Source organism: Pleurodeles waltl, chromosome 2_2 (genome assembly GCF_031143425.1).
Source record: "Pleurodeles waltl isolate 20211129_DDA chromosome 2_2, aPleWal1.hap1.20221129, whole genome shotgun sequence".
NCBI lineage: Eukaryota > Metazoa > Chordata > Amphibia > Caudata > Salamandridae > Pleurodeles > Pleurodeles waltl.
This window is the reverse complement of record NC_090439.1, coordinates 1,123,495,218-1,123,515,362: the sequence shown is the minus strand read 5'-3', so window position 1 is coordinate 1,123,515,362 and position 20,145 is coordinate 1,123,495,218. Positions and strand designations below refer to the sequence as shown.

The 20,145-nt window shown below is 48.2% G+C and overlaps 1 protein-coding gene across 1 annotated transcript in view; it reads left to right on the top strand.

Annotated features, from left to right (window-relative positions):
- Positions 1-20,145, top strand: part of NRBP2 (nuclear receptor binding protein 2) — a 236,567-nt gene that overhangs the window by 161,570 nt on the left and 54,852 nt on the right. The window contains exons 3-7 of the mRNA XM_069220969.1: positions 3,666-3,767; positions 4,064-4,153; positions 5,540-5,580; positions 7,442-7,536; positions 17,248-17,271. Coding sequence (XP_069077070.1) covers positions 3,666-3,767; positions 4,064-4,153; positions 5,540-5,580; positions 7,442-7,536; positions 17,248-17,271 — 352 coding nt within the window. The remainder of the gene's footprint in view (positions 1-3,665; positions 3,768-4,063; positions 4,154-5,539; positions 5,581-7,441; positions 7,537-17,247; positions 17,272-20,145) is intronic.

The following is a 20,145-nucleotide window of genomic DNA, read 5'->3' as shown; positions in this document are numbered from 1 at the left end:
AGCTGTACAGTGAGTATCTTTGTCTGTACATTGGTGGTAGCTTCTGCAATACTAAGGGTAGGAGAGCTGTACAGTGAGTATCCTTGTCTGTACAATGACTGTAGCATCTGTGATACTAGGGGTAGGAGAGCTCTACAGTGAGTATCCTTGTCTGTGCAATCACTGTAGCTTCTGCAATACCAGGGTCAGGACATCTCTGCTGTGAGTATCCTCTGCACATTGGTGGTAGTGTCTGCGATACTAGGGGTAGGAGAGCTCTGCAGTGAATATCCTTGTCTGTACAGCGACTGTAGCGTCTGTGATACTAGGGGTAGGAGAGCTCTGCAGTGAGTATCCTTGTCTGTACATTGGTGGTGGTGTCTGCGATACTAGGGGTAGGAGAGCTCTACAGTGAGTATCTTTGTCTGTACATTGGTGGTAGCCTCTGTGATACTAGGGGTAGGAGAGCTCTGCTGTGAGTATCCTGGTCTATTCGCTGGCAGTAGTGTCTGCGACACTAGGGGTAGCATAGTGCTGCTGTGAGTATCCTTGTCTGTACATTGGTGGTAACCTCTGTGATACTAGGGGTAGGAGAGCTGTACAGTGAGTATCTTTGTCTGTACATTGGTGGTGGTGTCTGCGATACTAGGGGTAGGAGAGCTCTACAGTGAGTATCCTTGTCTGTACAGTGACGGTAGTGTCTGTGATACTAGGGGTAGGAGAGCTCTGTAGTGATTATCCTTGTCTGTACAGCGACGGTAGCCTCTGTGATACTAGGGGTAGGAGAGCTGTACAGTGAGTGTCCTTGTCTGCACATTGGTGGTGGTGTCTGCGATACTAGGGGTAGGAGAGCTCTACAGTGAGTATCTTTGTCTGTACATTGGTGGTAGCCTCTATGATACTAGGGGTAGGAGAGCTCTGCTGCGAGTATCCTTGTCTATACAATGACTGTAGCATCTGTGATACTAGGGGTAGGAGAGCTCTACTGTGAGTATCTTTGTCTGTACATTGGTGGTAGCCTCTATGATACTAGGGGTAGGAGAGCTCTGGTGTGAGTATCCTTGTCTATACAATGACTGTAGCACCTGTGATACTAGGGGTAGGAGAGCTCTACTGTGAGTATCTTTGTCTGTACATTGGTGGTAGCCTCTATGATACTAGGGGTAGGAGAGCTCTGTAGTGATTATCCTCGTCTGTACAGCGACGGTAGTGTCTGTGATACTAGGGGTAGGAGAGCTCTGCAGTGAGTATCCTTGTCTGTACATTGGTGGTAGCCTCTGCGATACTAGGGGTAGGAGAGCTCTGCTGTGAGTATCCTTGTCTATTCGCTGGCGGTAGTGTCTGCGCCACTAGGGGTGGGTAGCATAGTGCTGCTGTGAGTATCCTTGTCTGTACATTGGTGGTAACCTCTGTCATACTAGGGGTAGGAAAGCTGTACAGTGAGTATCTTTGTCTGTACATTGGTGGTAGCTTCTGCAATACTAAGGGTAGGAGAGCTGTACAGTGAGTATCCTTGTCTGTACAATGACTGTAGCATCTGTGATACTAGGGGTAGGAGAGCTCTACAGTGAGTATCCTTGTCTGTGCAATCACTGTAGCTTCTGCAATACCAGGGTCAGGACATCTCTGCTGTGAGTATCTTCTGTACATTGGTGGTAGTGTCGGCGATACTAGGGGTAGGAGAGCTCTACAGTGAGTATCCTTTTCTGTACAGTGACGGTAGTGTCTGTGATACTAGGGGTAGGAGAGCTCTGCAGTGAGTATCCTTGTCTGTACATTGGTGGTAGCCTCTGCGATACTATGGGTAGGAGAGCTCTACAGTGAGTATCCTTGTCTGTACATTGATGGCAGCCTCTGTGATACTAGGGGTAGGAGAGCTCTGCTGTGAGTATCCTTGTCTATTCGCTGGCGGTAGTGTCTGCGCCACTAGGGGTGGGTAGCATAGTGCTGCTGTGAGTATCCTTGTCTGTACATTGGTGGTAACCTCTGTCATACTAGGGGTAGGAAAGCTGTACAGTGAGTATCTTTGTCTGTACATTGGTGGTAGCTTCTGCAATACTAAGGGTAGGAGAGCTGTACAGTGAGTATCCTTGTCTGTACAATGACTGTAGCATCTGTGATACTAGGGGTAGGAGAGCTCTACAGTGAGTATCCTTGTCTGTGCAATCACTGTAGCTTCTGCAATACCAGGGTCAGGACATCTCTGCTGTGAGTATCCTCTGCACATTGGTGGTAGTGTCTGCGATACTAGGGGTAGGAGAGCTCTGCAGTGAATATCCTTGTCTGTACAGCGACTGTAGCGTCTGTGATACTAGGGGTAGGAGAGCTCTGCAGTGAGTATCCTTGTCTGTACATTGGTGGTGGTGTCTGCGATACTAGGGGTAGGAGAGCTCTACAGTGAGTATCTTTGTCTGTACATTGGTGGTAGCCTCTGTGATACTAGGGGTAGGAGAGCTCTGCTGTGAGTATCCTGGTCTATTCGCTGGCGGTAGTGTCTGCGACACTAGGGGTAGCATAGTGCTGCTGTGAGTATCCTTGTCTGTACATTGGTGGTAACCTCTGTGATACTAGGGGTAGGAGAGCTGTACAGTGAGTATCTTTGTCTGTACATTGGTGGTGGTGTCTGCGATACTAGGGGTAGGAGAGCTCTACAGTGAGTATCCTTGTCTGTACAGTGACGGTAGTGTCTGTGATACTAGGGGTAGGAGAGCTCTGTAGTGATTATCCTTGTCTGTACAGCGACGGTAGCCTCTGTGATACTAGGGGTAGGAGAGCTGTACAGTGAGTGTCCTTGTCTGCACATTGGTGGTGGTGTCTGCGATACTAGGGGTAGGAGAGCTCTACAGTGAGTATCTTTGTCTGTACATTGGTGGTAGCCTCTATGATACTAGGGGTAGGAGAGCTCTGCTGCGAGTATCCTTGTCTATACAATGACTGTAGCATCTGTGATACTAGGGGTAGGAGAGCTCTACTGTGAGTATCTTTGTCTGTACATTGGTGGTAGCCTCTATGATACTAGGGGTAGGAGAGCTCTGGTGTGAGTATCCTTGTCTATACAATGACTGTAGCATCTGTGATACTAGGGGTAGGAGAGCTCTACTGTGAGTATCTTTGTCTGTACATTGGTGGTAGCCTCTATGATACTAGGGGTAGGAGAGCTCTGGTGTTAGTATCCTTGTCTGTACAATGACTGTAGCATCTGTGATACTAGGGGTAGGAGAGCTCTACGGTGAGTATCCTTGTCTGTACATTGGTGGTAGCATCTGTGATACTAGGGGTAGGAGAGCTCTACCATGAGTATCTTTGTCTGTACAATGACGGTAGCTTCTGCAATACTAGGGTAGGAGAGCTCTACAGTGGGTATCCCTGTGGCGGGAGGGGCAACAGAACTTGGAGCTAGGAGGTACACTATATTGAGTATCCTTGTATCTGCACGGATGGTTGATGCTGCAGTACTAGGGGTATGAGAGCTGCCACTGTGGGCATCCACTGCAGAGGTGGTAGAGACTGCAGCACTAAGGATTGGAACAGTGGGTATTCTCATCTGTACAGAGGTGGTAGGGACTCCAGGACTGCAGGTGGGAAAGCTCTACAGCGAGTATCTTCTACTCATTACTCCTGTCGTTTCTTCCTGGAACCCTGCCCGGCCCAAGTGCTCACCAGTATTTTTTCTTTCCTTCTTGCAGGAGAAGATCAGAACGATGTTTGAGAACCTGATGGTGGTGGATCACCCCAACGTGGTGAAGTTTCACAAGTACTGGCTGGACGTGCGAGAATCCTCTGCCCGGGTGAGGATGCCCCAGCAGGAGGCTTACAATATGCTTCCTTAATATTTGCTCCTTAGACGTTTACAATTCTACATTGGCTTTCATTCATTCTAGTAGATGTATGAATTTGTATGTTGATGAATCGCCCATATCTGGAAGGATGGGGGGACATTAGTCAAGAGTAGCAGTGATGTCTGAGTGTGGTGGGAAGGAGAACAGGCTCCAAGAGCTGGGGACGAAGCCCGGGGTAGGAGCTGGGGCCTTCCTTCTGTGAGTCCTGATGTCCTAAGGAGCATCTGTTCTCATCTCTCCTGTAGGTGGTTTTCATAACAGAATACGTCTCATCTGGCAGTCTGAAGCAGTTCCTGAAGAAGACCAAGAAAAATCATAAAACGATGAACTCTCGGGTACGAATACCTTTGTGTGCCTTTGGGGTTGGATGAGCACCGTTCAGTCTTGATTGTTAGGACTTTTTAATCTGGTGTAGTTTGAAGATGTGCTCCATGCATGAGAATAAAGGAAGGGACATGACCTGCTCTCGCCTCTGAGGGCTCAAGTGAGGACCCTGACCTCGCCAAGGCGAAACGTCTAGCAGGATCTCTCATTGAGTAATGATGCTCGGGTTCATCTGGGGCTCTACCCTAGGAGCTCATGAACTCCCTGCTGCCACAAAACCTTTTATTTCCAACTCTTTATTAGGTTCTGAATAAGAAAACAACCTCAAAACTCTAGAAGAAATATTCAGTCGGCAGCTGCTGTATAATATTGAAGAGTTCATGACTGACCTCGTGCCCAGTGGCTGGAGAGGTGGGGTGCTGCCGGCGTGGAGGGAGGTGGCAACCCTACTGGTTACTGTGCCCAGGCTGTTTCCACCTGCATCCCCCCGACTCCATCCTTCAGAGGACGCCAGCATGAGGGTTTACCGGGGGTCTCACGCTGAAGCTGCTTTGTAGAGCTCTCTTGTCTCATCCTAGTTTCAAAGCCCCTACCCCCGGCTGAACCCTGCGAGGCGCCCGCCACCTCCCCCAGGTAGGCCAGTGTGGCCACTGGCCGAGCGCCCCTACCCAGATGCTCTTCAGAAAGGCGTCCTTTCTGGGGTGTACTCCATGGACGTCATTCAGGGGTCGCAGCTGCGACCCCTGGCTTGCCCTTTGCTGCCCACTACACGGCCTCTGCGACCCCTGGCCTCAGAGGAGGCAAGTTCAGTGATGGAACACTGAGGCAGCTCATCCTTGTGGATGTCAGTCAAGGCTCCGCTCTGTTTGTTTTTGTCAATGTTTCATTACACCAACAATGGATAATAATGTATTATGCACTATTAAGGTAATAAAAATGAAGTACGTTTAGCCTGAATACCCCCTTCCATGGCAGGTGAGGTGAGTAAAAAAAATACTTTTAAATGTATATTGTGTGCGTGCTTGCGGGCGAGTGTGTGTCTATGTGAGAGAGTTTATGTAAGTGTGAATTTGCGTGCACGTGTAAATATGTGTGTGAAAGTGGAGGTCAAAGGGCATGTGATGTCACTTCCACTAACCCCGGCATTTCGGTGAACTGACGTCCATGGTGTACTGTACATCTTTCTTGGTGCCATAGGGAGGAAACCCTGGGCTGCACACTAACTGCGCGTGCACCGATAAACAGCGCACTTCATCTGACACCTCCAGCTGTTCACTCCTTGTGCAAGGGCTGCTGCGGGCTGGGCACGCGGCGGTGCACGAGAGCGTCACAATGTATGCATCAGAGTGCCTTGTGCTAGAGTAACCTTCACACGCCCTCCTCTTCCATTCTTGCAGGCTTGGAAGCGCTGGTGCACACAGATCCTGTCGGCCCTCAGGTAAGGATGAAGGCGTCCATGGATGGATGGATGAATGAATGAATGCCTGTGAGCATGCAGGATCATGATGTGGAGTCTGCAGGTTACTAATATTAGTTCAGCGAGGTTTTAAAGAAAAGGAACCTGCCCACGAGAAGCTGCTAATCCCTGTTATAAGGCTCTGCAGTGCCTGTATTGTGAGGCCCTGTGCTCAGATTCTCAAGGCTGTCATTCTCTGTGTTGTAACTCCCTGCAATCCCTGTTACAAGGCTCTGCAGTGCCTGTATTGTGAGGCCCTGTGCTCAGATTCTCAAGGCTGTCATTCTCTGTGTTGTAACTCCCTGCAATCCCTGTTACAAGGCTCTGCAGTGCCTGTATTGTGAGGCCCTGTGCTCAGATTATCAAGGCTGTCATTCTCTGTGTTGTAACTCCCTGCAATCCCTGTTACAAGGCTCTGCAGTGCCTGTATTGTGAGGCCCTGTGCCCAGATTCTCAAGGCTGTCATTCCCTGTGTTGTAACTCCCTGCAATCCCTGTTACAAGGCTCTGCAGTGCCTGTATTGTGAGGCCCTGTGCCCAGATTCTCAAGGCTGTCATTCCCTGTGTTGTAAGTCCCTGCAGTCCCTCTTACAAGGTTTGCCAGTGCCTGTGTTGCAAGGTCTTGGTTTACCAGATCCTGCGATACGTGCATTACAGGGTCTTGCGGTCCCTCCAGTTTTTGACTAGAGTTCCTGCATTAAAGGCACTACAGTCCATGTTACAAGACAGGGCTGCCGTAGCATTGTAAGGCACTGCCAGCCCTCCATTGCAAGGCCTCGTGAGCTCTGCATAGCAGCATCCTGCGGGCACTGCCTACATCACACCCTGACTCTTGCATCACAGGGTCCCACAACCCTTTCATTTCATGGCCCCGCGAGACTTGTATTAAAAGGCCCTGCAACCCCAGCAGCACGGTACCCTGGCATCTGGGCTTCGCAGCGCTCTATCATCAATGCATCACAACACCCTGGTACCCCTACTTTACTCCTCCCCTGTCCTTACAGTCCAAAGCTCACTGACTCTGCCGCTGCAGAGCTTCGCGACTCTTGCATTACAAGAATGTGCCGTCCCTGCGTAGCAGTGCCTTACACTCCCTGCTTTGCAGTGCCCTTCAATCCTCAGGCTTCAAGGCCCTTCAACTCTGTGATGCAATGCCACGCAACGCCGGCGTTACAAGGCCCTCTGTGTAGCAGATATGTCGTTGCCTCAAGTGTCCCTGGGAAAGGGATGTCTGCCATAGTTGTAGGATGGCCCAATCCCTGGTAGTTTTCCAACATTACCACATAAGATAAATTCACTTTAAAGAGCACTCATTTCCATGGTCAGCTATCCTAAACCCTAGCACGGGTTAAGTCCCCCTATAGATAAGTTTGATACCCCTGACCTAGAGTTTCTGCCTGGTGAATGAACTTCTGGTGGTAGTTCTAAACTGTACAGAAGTGAGTAGGCTGGACAGAACAGAAAGGTCTTATGGGAACTTTGGTACCACTAAATGTAGGCTAGCTGAACAGCTTTTGTGTATAGATGCCATGGGAAAAAGTTTGCAGTCTGGGTTAACAAGTAGTCACTTTACTCATGGAGTGAAAGAACAGATATGTATATTGGTTTGTTGGAAGTGAATGTCCTATCTCAAAACCTGTTTCAAAATTCCCCCAGACTAACCCGTTCTGTTTTCCTCCTGGTGATGGTGGGTCTCTCTTCCACCCCGATCTAAGCTCTCAGCCTCCCTCTCCCTCTCCCAATAATGACTCTGTTTCTCTCCTGGCAAAGGACACCTTGCGTCTGTCACCCACGCCCAGCGGATGCCCAATAACATGTTGCGTTTCTCTCCTGCCTTTGCAAAGCTTCCTGCACTCCTGCGACCCTCCCATCATCCACGGTAACCTGACCAGCGACACCATCTTCATCCAGCACAACGGGCTGATCAAGATTGGATCAGGTACTCGCGCACTGCCATATCATGCCTTGAGTGTCTGCAGGATTCTGGGAAAGGGACGCCTAGAGAGCGGTCTTCAGAAACGAAGACTTTCAGTTTAGATCAAAATGGGCTAAGTCGTGCACGCAACTCCACGAGCGAGCACCAGATAATATTGTTAGCCAATGACTGTACCGTCTGTATTGCGCAGGGGTTGATCTTCAAGGTCTGGATGCATGCTAGATTTCTATAATACCCACCTTGGATAAATTTAAATAGGGATCATTACCATAGTTGGTGGTTCTCCTGAAATTGTGGTATGAATCTGAACCATGCCGATCAACGTTGGCCAACCATTAGGTAGGAGTCAGTATTTATATCCTGTAAAAATTAGCCCCATTTTTTGGGGGGGACATTGTAACCCAGTGTGTGAAATCTACTACTTTTGCAAGAGATCCTCTGATGGCCTGTGCTGTCAGATCCCGCGCGATCTCCAGTTGCATACTGTGATATTATTGTATTGTTGTTCATCGTCCCAATGACCATGATGCCAGGGCTGATGAATATTGTAACTGTCTGCAACCTCTGCAAATTATCCAGTAGATTGTCCTCTTTTTAGCACTGACCGATATCCTAACCTGGTCATCATACTCTGTGGTGATCAGTTGGTGCCTCACCCGAAGTTAGAAATTGAACAGTGACACCCATCACACACTCACAACTTCTAAATAGTCTGTCTGCCCGACTCCCACTTGTTAATGAACAGTGTAAAAACCTTCTGAGCACCAGCTGTTCATGTTGATACCTTACCCGCTGGACCCACCTTCTATTGTTGGGTCCATCGACATGCCAGTTTTGTATGTTTTCCAGACAGAGGTGCCTAGGAGGAACCAAGGAGTCTTGGAAGGATAGAAGAAAGAACTTGCGTAAGTTAAATATGTTGCCCAAAAACACTATAAACAATCTGTAGGGCATCTGGTGTAAGTTTTATAACTCCTCTTTCCATTTAGTTTTAAATTGCGCCATCATCGCATGGACTTTGTCTGAAATATTCCTCCCCGGCCGCCTTCTTCCCTCTGTATGCCCAGTGAGCATGTGGCAGGAAGCCTAGGACTTGGCTTGGTGAGACCATATATTACAACCTTGAGCTGCACCCTCGGGGCAGAAGTGGGTAAGGCGACCACTGGAAGGTCAAATTTACTATTTTAACTCTAGTCGTAGAATATTTGGATATCCCAGGAGCCTTGCGTACTTTTCCAGCTGCAGCCTGGAATATTTTGGGTATGGGGACTGCCGCTCAATGCAAAAATCTACAAATGCCTCAGAAGAACGCTCCACACATGCGTTGGCCATCTTTCTTTGCTGTCTCAACTGACAACTAGACCCCGCACAAAATTAGTTAGGAGGACTTCACCTCAGTTCATAGGACACTCTGGGTGCCATCTTTGATGTGTTACACTAGTTTAGTTTAAGAGACTACAGGGAAAATCACCACACAAACTTCTTCTACAGATTTGCTCTTGCCTGATGGCCATCTTCATCCAGCACAGCGGGCTGACGGGATAGGATCAGGTACCCGCGCGCTGCGTATTCACACCTTGCTTGCCTGCTGGGCGAGGGAGATGGAGCACCCAAAGAGCGGTCTTCAGAAGGGAAGATGTTCTAGTTTCGAGCAGGCTGCGCAGGCACTAGCCTGAGGCATGAGAATAAGTGATTCTCATGAGCGAGAATCACTTATTGTGCACCAATGACTGGACCACCTTTACCAGGTTGGGGTCTTAAGGTTGCTCTGCAAGGTGTGGATCCATGCTAGATTCTTATAATATCCACATTGGATACATTTAGCAGGAATCATTAACATAGCTTCTGGTTATCCTGAAAATATTCTATAGATCTGACCCATGCCGACCCACATTGGACAACCCGATGACCATGAAGCTAGAAACATGTAGCGTGGAAAATGTGGCAGAATGTAACTAAATGAAACAAAACTGCATATGGAATGACATTTGTTTTGTGAAGTGCTCTGTAAATAAATTTGGCAGAGTGGACCCACACACTACTTATATATAGCACATGCGGACATTGCTTCGTACCACGTCGGATGGAGTGGCTTGCACTTTTTAATGTTGGGTTCCCACTGGAATCAGACTGTGCATAGCTTTAGGTTCAGGATCCATCGCCTACCAGAAAGCAGGAACTGCACGCTTCACCTGCTTCCTCACACAGTGCTGGGTTTGAGGGTGAGTACCCTCTTCATCACAGAGGAAAGGTCTTGTTGGCCACTGCGCTCTCCCGTTGTCCCCTCTCCCATCGTCCCCTCTCCCATCCCACGGGGTCCTCCACGCGTTATGTACCTCAAGGATGCTTTTAACCGGGTGAAGCTTCTGCAGCGTGCAGGAGGTGGCCTCTCGTTTGGGGGCTTTTCTTGGCCTGCGTTGGAGGTGGCTGCTTGTTTGAAGCCAGATCCTCTATTGCAGTGGTTCCCAACCTGTGGTCCGGGGACCCCTGGGGGTTGACAAAGCCTCCTCAGGGGGTCCGCGGCTGTTCAGAAAATATAATATGAACAGATTAGGTCCCCAGCTTTCAGTAATGACTCACTGGGGGGTCCTCAGATTCCAATAATGATTCAATGGGGGGTTCCCTGGTTCCAGTACTGATAAAGTGGGGGTCCACAGAAGTCAAAAGGTTGGGAACCACTGCTCTAGGGTGCAGTAGGAGTGGCCGGAAGTAGGGATGCTGTGCTACCTTCTCTCAGGCAGAGAGTCCAGGGTGCAGTTCTCCCCCCCCCCCCCCCCCCAATCTGCATCATGGGTGGACCCCACTGTAGCAAGTCAAGAACTGGTTTACCCGGCCATTTTCTGATGTTCAGGGTTCAGTGGGCCCCTTGGGCCTCTGGACCCTTGTGCCACTACACCTGCTGCACTAACGAGCACTACGTCCCTGCGCATTGGTATTGAAGATAGGCAGCTCTTGGCAGCGGAGGGTGTAGAACCCCACAACCCTTCCGCCCTGGGCGACTCTTCTGTTCTGCCTTACCCAGCACAGCCCCCTCCAGTGGGCGTCGACCTAGGAGCCCTTGTGGGCTGTCGGGTGACAACTGCAGCGCGCATTCATGATAATTGTCAGCATTTCCGTGGAAGTCCCCCCACCCCCGGCTTGGAGGTTGATAAAGTGGGGGCGCCTTTTCAGTTCGATCCTGCGCTTGAGAATGCTTACCCAGGAAGCGTTAGCAGATCATTGCTGGACACGTCAGAAGAATGAACAGAATAGGGCTACAGTTGTAAAGTTGTCCTCAGTGCATAGACTCGAGTGGAAGCGGAAGGATACACTAAAGCGCGCCGAAGTGTTAGGGGTGAGAGACGAATATGCACTCGGCTGACCCAAGGCGTAGAGAGGCTGGTCGAAGAAAGAGGATGAGAGGGGCGGACCCAGACCCGCCCCATATACTGTTGGCAGCAGGCCACAGCTTCGCTGTGAAAACCGAAACCCGAAAAAGAAGAAATACATCGACCCTTTCCGTGAGAAAATTGGTGAAAAACGAATCTAGTTAAATTCAGTGTTACGGGATCTACAAAAGAATCGTGCATTTCCATTCATTTAAATCGAAAACTGCAGCTTACTTCCATATTTGGGAGCAGTGTCTGTCGTTTTGTGGGTGTGTGACAGTGAGGTATGCAGACACCCCCCCGGGGTAGCTGCTTCCTGGTGTGTGTGGGCCTCTCGGGTTCTTTTGTTTACAAATATTGTAATATAAACCACTGATCTAGTGTTATTTTTTTTCCACAGATCCATTAGTCCAAGTGCCCATGAGGGGGTTCGCACCCAGGCCCGCGGGCCTCGTGGCCAGACAGTGCAGCCGTGGGTTGTCCAGCGCGGCGGGGGTGCTGCTGAAAAGTCTTGAACTTTCAGCCTTACAAGGCACAATATCTTGACATCGCTGACAGAAAATCAGGATCATTTAAGGTTGCAAAGAGTTGCGTAACAAAGGCCCCCGCGGTGCCCCCGCACCCTGGCCTGAGAGCTCCTGGGTGAGCCCGGAAAGGGGGGTCCTTGTTCTTTGCAGTGGGGCCCCCTCCAGTTTCGTTACGCCGCTGCTTGCGGATGGAAAGCGCCTTCTCAGGAGCGCGCGCGAGGCGCTGCTTGACCCGCAGCATTACCCCTGAGTTCCCGGGTTTGACCCTGAGGCGGCGGCCGCACCTCCCTTGACCTCGGAAAGGAGAGCTCTGCTGACGGGGAGAGTTTTACTGTGAGAGTTTAGAAAACACACCGTCTCCATTACTGGGCTCCAGGCAGCGCATTAAATATTTACACAAGGCTTTGAAGTGGAAGAGGAGGGGGTGCAGGGGGCTGGTGGGAGAGGGAAGAGTGACAAGAAGCGAGGGAGAGAAAAGAGAAGCCGAGAAGAAAGGATGAGAGACAAGACCGAAAGAGCGAGGTGAGGATTGAGCTGACGGAGGGGAAGAGATGGAGGACGCAGGCGAGGAGAGCCCAGGCCAGAGAAAAGAGGGAGAAGAAAGGTTCCGGGAAGTGGGAGGGGAGAGTGACAGAGGGTGGGAGGGAGAATACGGAGGTGGTGAGAGTGGAGGGCTACAAAGATACATGTTTTCAGCACGTTGTATTGGTGGAGGCTTGCCTTTACCCAAGAACGCTGGGTCTGTTTGCAGCCCTGCCAAGTGTCACGCATCTCGCGTAAAAATAACACATATCCGGTAATTTCCCCCAATTACCGCAAAGCCTGAGATTGTCATGCAAAAGAACCCCGTTTTGAAGTGCGGTAAAACCTTCTTGTTCCAGTTTCTCACTTTGCTAGGTAAGCTCCAAGTAGTTTTTATCAAAGGCCACAAGGTGGCGTTGGTGTACTACGGGCGGTATGGGATTCTCAATATATTACGGTATTTCTGTGGTTCCCTTGTGTTCATCGCTTGATTTCGCTTGCAAGAAAGTGTCACTCAGCCGTTGAAATGTCACTCATAATTAGACTGAAATTATGAAAGAGTCACACATAGCAAACTGAAACCTTGGCCCCTGTGCGTTTGTAAACATATAAAACACAAATGAGCGCTTAGAATAATATCTGTTAGCCACATCGTGAACAACCATTGGCAAAGCCAGCAGCTCTGACTTCAGCGTTTCCAAAGCTTATTTTGTGACTGTTTTTTTGTATGCAGGTACTCATTGCATGGGAAACAAGCATTGTCTAAAAGCCACAATATATATTTTTAAGTGTAAAAGCACACTTTGCTGCAGTAGTCCCTGGCACTGAAGAGGACTACTTACTGGGTGGATGTGCACATTGTGCAGGAGTTAGTGAGTGACTAAAATGGGTTGTCCCGTTGCCCTCTGTAGTATGCTCTGATGGGTGGAATCAAAAGGTAACTGACACTTCAGGAGGGCTGACTGAGAGTCCCTGTGAGTATTAAAGTATGTATATATATCAGTTAGCTGTGTGTGTGTGTATGTATACACCCACACCCACACCCACACACACATACACAGGTTAAAGTTGTAGGAAGCTGGCCTGATGTGTGATGAGCACCTACGGTGTTACCACCTTATACCAGGTCCAGGTATCCGCTATTAGTGTAGTGTAGGCAGTGTCTACAAGCCAGACTCTAGTGGTAGCTGTGGATGTGCAGCCAAGGCTTATCTAGGAGACATGCAAAGCTCATGCAATACCACTGTAGTCACACATCACTTACACACATGAAAGAACCACACAATGTTACAAAAATAAAGACACTTTATGACAGTAACACAAATACTAAAATACTGGATAGGCAATACTCCAATAGGAGGTAAGTAATCACACTATTAAACGCACACTCGTAGTCCGAGATTAGCATAGGAAGTAATAGTAAACAGTAAAAACAACAGTAAGTAATGCAGACCCTAGGGGGAGAGCAAACCATATACTAGGTAAGTGGGGTGCAGGAGGCAGACCCCCCACCCAAGGAAGTGGAATCTGTAGAGGGGAGCTAGATGAGCTAGGAACCCCAAAAGGTGAGTACTAGAGTGCCGACCAGGAGAGGAGAGGTAAATACCTGTTTTTTCCCTAACCCACAGAAGCACTTTGGAAGAAGACTGTGCAAGGCCCAGACAAGACTGAAAGAAACCAAAAGTGGATCTTGATAGAAGAGGAGCTGCAAAGGAAGGGGACCAAGTCCAGTTCAAGTTGGAGTGTCCGGTTGTTGCAGGAGCCACTACCCACCCGTCTGTGGATTCAGGACCAGGTCGACTGTGGAGCCAAGGAGTCAGCTGTGCACCACTGGAGCAGGAGAAGAGTCTCAGAAGTGATCCAAGTGATGTTCCACAACAGAAGAAGAGTTGGAGTCAGTCAGTGGTGTCGGAAAACCACCAACAAGCCTTTGCTAAGGCAAAAGTTGCAGATAAAGAATTGCAGAGCTGCCAGGGACCAGCAAGGTCCAGGGAGACCCTACCTAAGGAGGGTAGGCCCGGGCGACCCTCAGCAGCTGGGAGAGTCAGAAGTTGAGGATGCAGCCCCCACAGGTAACTCACTGGCAGCAGGCACAGGAGGCGCAGTGAGGCCCACTCAGCACACCTGGAGAGGAGTCCCACATCGCTTGGAGCAGGAGACTGTGCTTTGTAGGGAAGTGTGCTGGGGCCGGGGCTACATGGAGTCTGAAGATCCATTGGAAGAGGAGCCAAAAAGCCTTGCTAGCTGCAAGAGTTGCAGTGCACAGGGGTACTGTCCTGCAAGGGAAGGCAGAGGCTCACTGTCACCTAAGTTGGACAGCAGGTAGAGAGGACCAAGGGGACCACGCCAGACCACTACCTGTGATGCAGGATACACGCAGTTCGGAGAGGGGATCCACGCAGCTGGTCGTCATTGCAGTTGGTGCCTGCGGATGCAGGGGAGTGAATCCTTCCGTCCAAGGGAGATTCCTTCTTGCTGCTTGTGCAGGCTGGAGACACACCACCCTCAGAGGATGCACAGTCATGGAAATGTTGCCGTTGCTGGAAGGAATCCGGAGAAACAATGTTGCAAAGCAGAGTCGTCGCAGGAGTTGCAGTGGCCAGAAGACGAAGTAAACGTTGCAGAGGAGTCTTGCTGGCATCTTGCACGTCGAGTCTGGGGACCCACCCAAGAAGGAGACCCTAAATAGCCCAGGAAGGGGGATTGGTCACCTGCACAGTGGCCACCTATCAGGAAGGGGCACTGACGTCACCTGCCTGACCTGGCCACTCAGATGCTCCCAGGGGCCTCTGCCCACCTTGGATTTAAAATGGCAGAATCGAGGGGCCACCTGGAGGACCTCTGGGCACCACCCTTGGGGTTGTGATGGACAGGGGAGTGGTCACTCCCCTTTCCATTGTCCAGTTTCTTGCCAGAGCAGGGACCGGGGGTCAAGCAGCAGGTAGGCAGAAACCTGTCTGTAGGATGGCAGCAGCCTGGGCTGCCTGGAAAACCCTGCAAATTGGTAGGAGAGATCATGGAATCATACAACCAATACTGGCAACAGTTTTGAGGTATGATTCCGACATGTTTGATACCCAACATGCCAAGGTTCGGAGTTACCATTATGTAGCTGTACACAGGTCACCTGTGTCCAGTACATGGGTAAAATGGCTTTGCACACACAGGTACCTGCACCCTGCCCTCTGGGCTAGGAGGGCCTGCCACTGGGGGTGACCTACAGTGACCTGCGGTGAAAGGGTGCATGCACCTTTTCACGCAGGCTACAATGGCAGGCCTGCAGCTTTATTTTGCATGGGCTCCCATGGGTGGCACAATACATGCTGCAGCACATGGGGAACCCCTGGTGCCCCAATGACCTGGGTACCTAAGTACCATATACAAGGGATTTAGATGGGGGCACCAGTATTCCAAATGTGGGGTGTGATAAGTCCTAAGCAACCACATTTAGAGGGAGAGAGCACAGTCACTGGGATCCCAGTGAACACAGTCAAAAACAAACTGACAGCAGGCAAAAAAGTGTGGGTGAATATGCCAAAAAAGAGGGTGCTTTCTTACAAAAGTGACGATATGGTTAGGTGAAAATTTCAGTGGCAATTTAGTGTTTTAAACTAAAAAAAAAATAAAAAAACTGAAATTTACCAGTTATAGTTATCTCTAGCAACTATAACTCATGCCCCTTAGTAACTATAACACGCTATGCACAGTTTTGTCATCAGTGATGCCATTTCAGATATTGCAGTCACGTTATCTGTGTTGTCACAGATCATGTAATGACTGGTGTAATGGTGTAATATGGGAAGTAATCCCATGTAGGGCACGGGTTATAGTTATTTAAGAGCACAAGTGCAGTTCTGTTTCGCTGTTTTCCCAATATTGCGGTCCAAAAAAAGTATAGAGAATGCATGGGGATTTAACATTTTGGCACAACCACCCTTCCCTTTTTATCTATAGTAAGAACAAAAGGTCTTCTCTAATTCCAGACCTAAAAGTGCAGTCCATCCCTGTTGCTCAGGGTTAACACCAAATTCCCCACAAAGAAATCCCTTGTAAGGAAACAGCTTTCTATGGAGTTCCTGGAATCTAGGATCGTATATACAGTGTGTCCTTCATTATAAATACTACATTTCAGACACATCATAAGCATGCCTAACTGATGCAGCATCACACAGGGCAAATACACTGCGTAGGTAGTTAAACAAGTGCTCAAGTAGTTTCACATTCTTGGACTACCTGGCACTAATGTAAGTATTTAGTCCGAAAGCCTGTAAAAATTGAAAATAAAATAAAGCTAAATTGGAAAAGGACAAAAAACAATATATTTTTTGCTGTAAGTAAACATATATCTAAAATATAGATAATAAAAAAAGAGGTACATGCGTTTTCTGTGGGCGGCATAAGGCGCTTATGGGCAGTGTTTGTTGCTGAAAAAGCAGCATTAAATACTTCCCACTTAGTTGAGGCTCCCAATAGTTGGGAATTGGAGGACACTTATGTGTGACAGTACTAGATGAGAAACCTGTGGTCATCTCTTGGGGCGTTTCAGCCAACTAACCAGAGAGATACACATGATATGGGCCCTTTTGGCACAGGATAGCGAAGGGGATGATTCAAACTATTTCAGTCAGCACCACTTAATCGGCAAGAAAGAGCCACGATTGGCCCCTGTAACCCCCCCAAATGCTAAGCCATACATTGTGCTTCTGAGTTTGACAATGTGAGTTCTTCATGTCCCAGCCCTGAAGTCACCTTCTATAAAGCTCTGAAATGTATGTCACAGAATGGAAACAGGCCCCACATCTTCCAAAGAAATGGCCTATAACTGGATCTCATTGAATGTCAGATTGTATTTGGCAAATATCTGAACTGATGGATTCTCCCACTCCTGTTGATATTGTTCAACCAAATTAAGCAGACCTGTAAGGGATGAGGAACATTGGAACCAATAAATCCACCCCACCCCAAACTTAATAACAATAAAAGATGTGTCTGACCAAGTAGGTCTTTTCAAATCTCCATCATTATTAGAAAAAATCAGTAACCAGGGGATTGTATCCAACTTATTGATACTTTAAGGTGTCCAACTCATCAAATTCACTTATACACACGCGGGTGTATGAGAAAGACACTTGTTAGATTTGCTTGGGGGCTGGGATGCAAGTTATTCGTTCGTACAGAATATTGTCTGGTTTCGGCTCCAGTTTTTGCATGGCTGCGTCTTGCACAGTTGTTTTTCGCTGCTAAAGGGATCTCTCTCTTTTTTTCTTCCTCCACATGTCCTGGTGCCCCGGCGGCAGTCTGGCACAGGGTGTTTGCAAATGGTGAGTGCTCCTTAATCCAGTGTTTGCATTAACGCGCAGGCTATGTACATTGCAATTTGGTCCATGTATGTTATTTTGCAGATGCTGAGTCTTCATGGTCCTCATGATAAAAGATGTGGATTTAAAGATGAATATGTGACAAAAGTGGTTGGACTCAGAACTGCGCAGACGGAAGAATTATACAGATCGCTCATTGTTCGCATTTTTCTTTTGATACAATAAGCCTTTTTTCCACTTCCTTTATGTCAAATACGTTTCTTATAAGTTTCCATTGTTACATCTAGTTCCAGTCCTATTCAGCACTGTCAGGCTAGAAGCAGAACGTTTGTTGTCAATTGTTGTGTGGACTGATGGAGGAAAGCTCAGAGCTGCAACAAAACCTCAGTTTGGCTCTATAGAGGTTCCATTTGGCAATCAGCTATTGACTACAACATCCTGTGGTTTGCTTGGCTGTTGTTTGACTGCATGGTTAGCTGGGTAGGTGTGTGCTTAGCCATATAATTGTGACTTGTTAGCTAGGTGAGCATATCAATAGATGGTTGGTTAGCTCGAAGAGGTTGGGAATATATTTCTGCTTTCTAGTTAATGACATAGCTGCTTAGCTGTGATATTACGTGGCTACATGCCCAGTTAGCAAGGTGGGTGTGTGGACAGGTTGCTGGGTTGTCTGGTTGTTGCATGGATAGCGGGCTGATTTTGTTGTTTGTTTCATAGGATATTGGATGATTGGCAAGGAATGTCCATGAATACATGACTTGTTAGCAAACTGGTTGATGGATATTTTGTTCTCAATGGTTCTTTGGCTAGTTTACTGGGTAGGTATATGGTTGCTTGGCTAGATGGCTGATTATAGGGGCAGCTTATATGATACTTAGTGTGGATGTTTAGCTGGTAGGAACGTGCATGATTGAATGGATGGGTAGCTAGCTCGGTCCATGGATAGATGGCAGTGTAGCTCGGTTAGTGTGTGGATATATGTACATGGAAGTTATTGCTGATCCCCTATGGGTGACAAGTATAGCTGGGCCATTAGCATGGTGGCTGCTTGTTTATAGGGTTGGTTAGGTAGATAGCTGCCTGGATTGCTGCTTTAGCAGATGGTCAAGATTGTTTCCCTTGTGGTTGGTCCTTTCTGTAATGCGACAAGCTAGCTAAAACGATAGAGAAGAACGCTGCTCAGATGATGTCCCAGTGGTTCAGAAGAGTTGGCCCAAGAATGTCCATACTTTGCCTTTTAGTTGCATGAGTGGGGTTGCGTAAGCGCAAAGGTTTGTCCAGACATCTGTGTCGTTGTGCCTCTGATTCAAGCTGAAGCTCATTGAAGAGGCCCATTTGGCCAAAACACATCCGGAGTTGTTTGTGTTTCTGTGTCCATGGGAGACAGTTTAGAAAGTTAGGCATGACTGCATCTTCAAAGCTGCTTTGTAAATTATTGCTTCTTGTTTCTCATGTGGCAGAGGAACTCCAACAAATTCCCAGAAGTTAATAAGTGCTGGCCCTAGCGCTTCCATCCTTAACTTTTTTGTTTCCTTAGTTGATGGTATGAGTAGATGGATGAATGGATAAACGTCTAGGTAGATACATAACTGGTAATGTATGGATTTTTACGTGAATGGCTAAGTTGACGAATGGATACCTGTTGGTAGCTGGCCTGAGAATGGATGAATTGCTTGGCAGAAGCTTAGCTGGAAGATTAGCAGGTTGTTAAATGTAGCTGTCAGGTAACGCTAACCACCAGTGTTTGAATGCTTTCCATCATAAATTATTCAGTGCCTGGCGTTGCGGTTTGCATTGGTTGCAGAATATCATTCCAGTTATAGTTGTGGTGCAGCTAAGTGGACTCATCAGCGATTTCTTATGCTCCCTTTAACACTTTAGTTTCCCTCGCCCCAATTTTTCACACTCCTTGAATCCCCCCCCCCCGTTGCGACAAAGCTGAACTTTCAGCATAAATCCCCTTGTCCTCTTTTTTCAGTGGGAATCCTATTTACTTGTCCTGCTCTCCCTTTGCTGGTAGGCATGATTAGGAAACGTTTATCTGAAAACAATGCTGTTACTTTAGTAATGTATGTTGCCTCCATACCCGAGCCTCACGCCTCCCCTTTAGAGCTGCACCTGCTGCCAGGGGATCATCACACCTAGTGCTTGTTTATCGGCCTATAAAGGAGGACACAGATTAGTGGCTTCTCGCCCTGCTCTTTAATTTGCCTGCCACAGTGATTCTCTTGGCATCTCCTTTTTGTGGTAGGGTTGGGGGAGTTTTCTCTTTCAGTAGCTAAAAAAAATAAATGGCTGAGACAGCGCATCTAGTGAGTTCCTGTTTGTCCTTTCCTGGAATTCATCGAAGGTTGCCAAGGTGCTATATCTTTCTAATGTCCAGGGAAGGACAATTACCAGGAGAAATCTTCAACTTCACGGTGGAATGAAGATTTGCACAACTAGATAAGGATTTGGCACGGTATGCTGTTACACTGCACTGCACCAAGTGTTGGTAGCAGTAAGAGGGTTGCCTCACTCACTCCGGATACCTCTACTGCTCACTCAGGAGGAGTGGCTAGTGAACACACTCACTTGCGGTTGGCTGAAGGCAGCAAGACCTGGAATCTAGTGGAACTGAATGTATGTTTGTATATTCTATTTCTACAGCTTGAACCAAAAGGTAGCTGAGAGCTGTACATGGTCAGAGACGAGCATAAAGTCCTCGAGTAAGAGGAGATTGAGCCGGGTTGAGGATGGTTATGCACTGTGATGTAGTATTCTTTAAAAAGGTGTGTCATTAATTCCCTCCTACACTGAAGAAGCTTTGTGGTGATCCTGATGGATGCAGGGATGTTGTTCCAGAGTCTGGGTGCATTCATGGAAAAGGCATCCTGT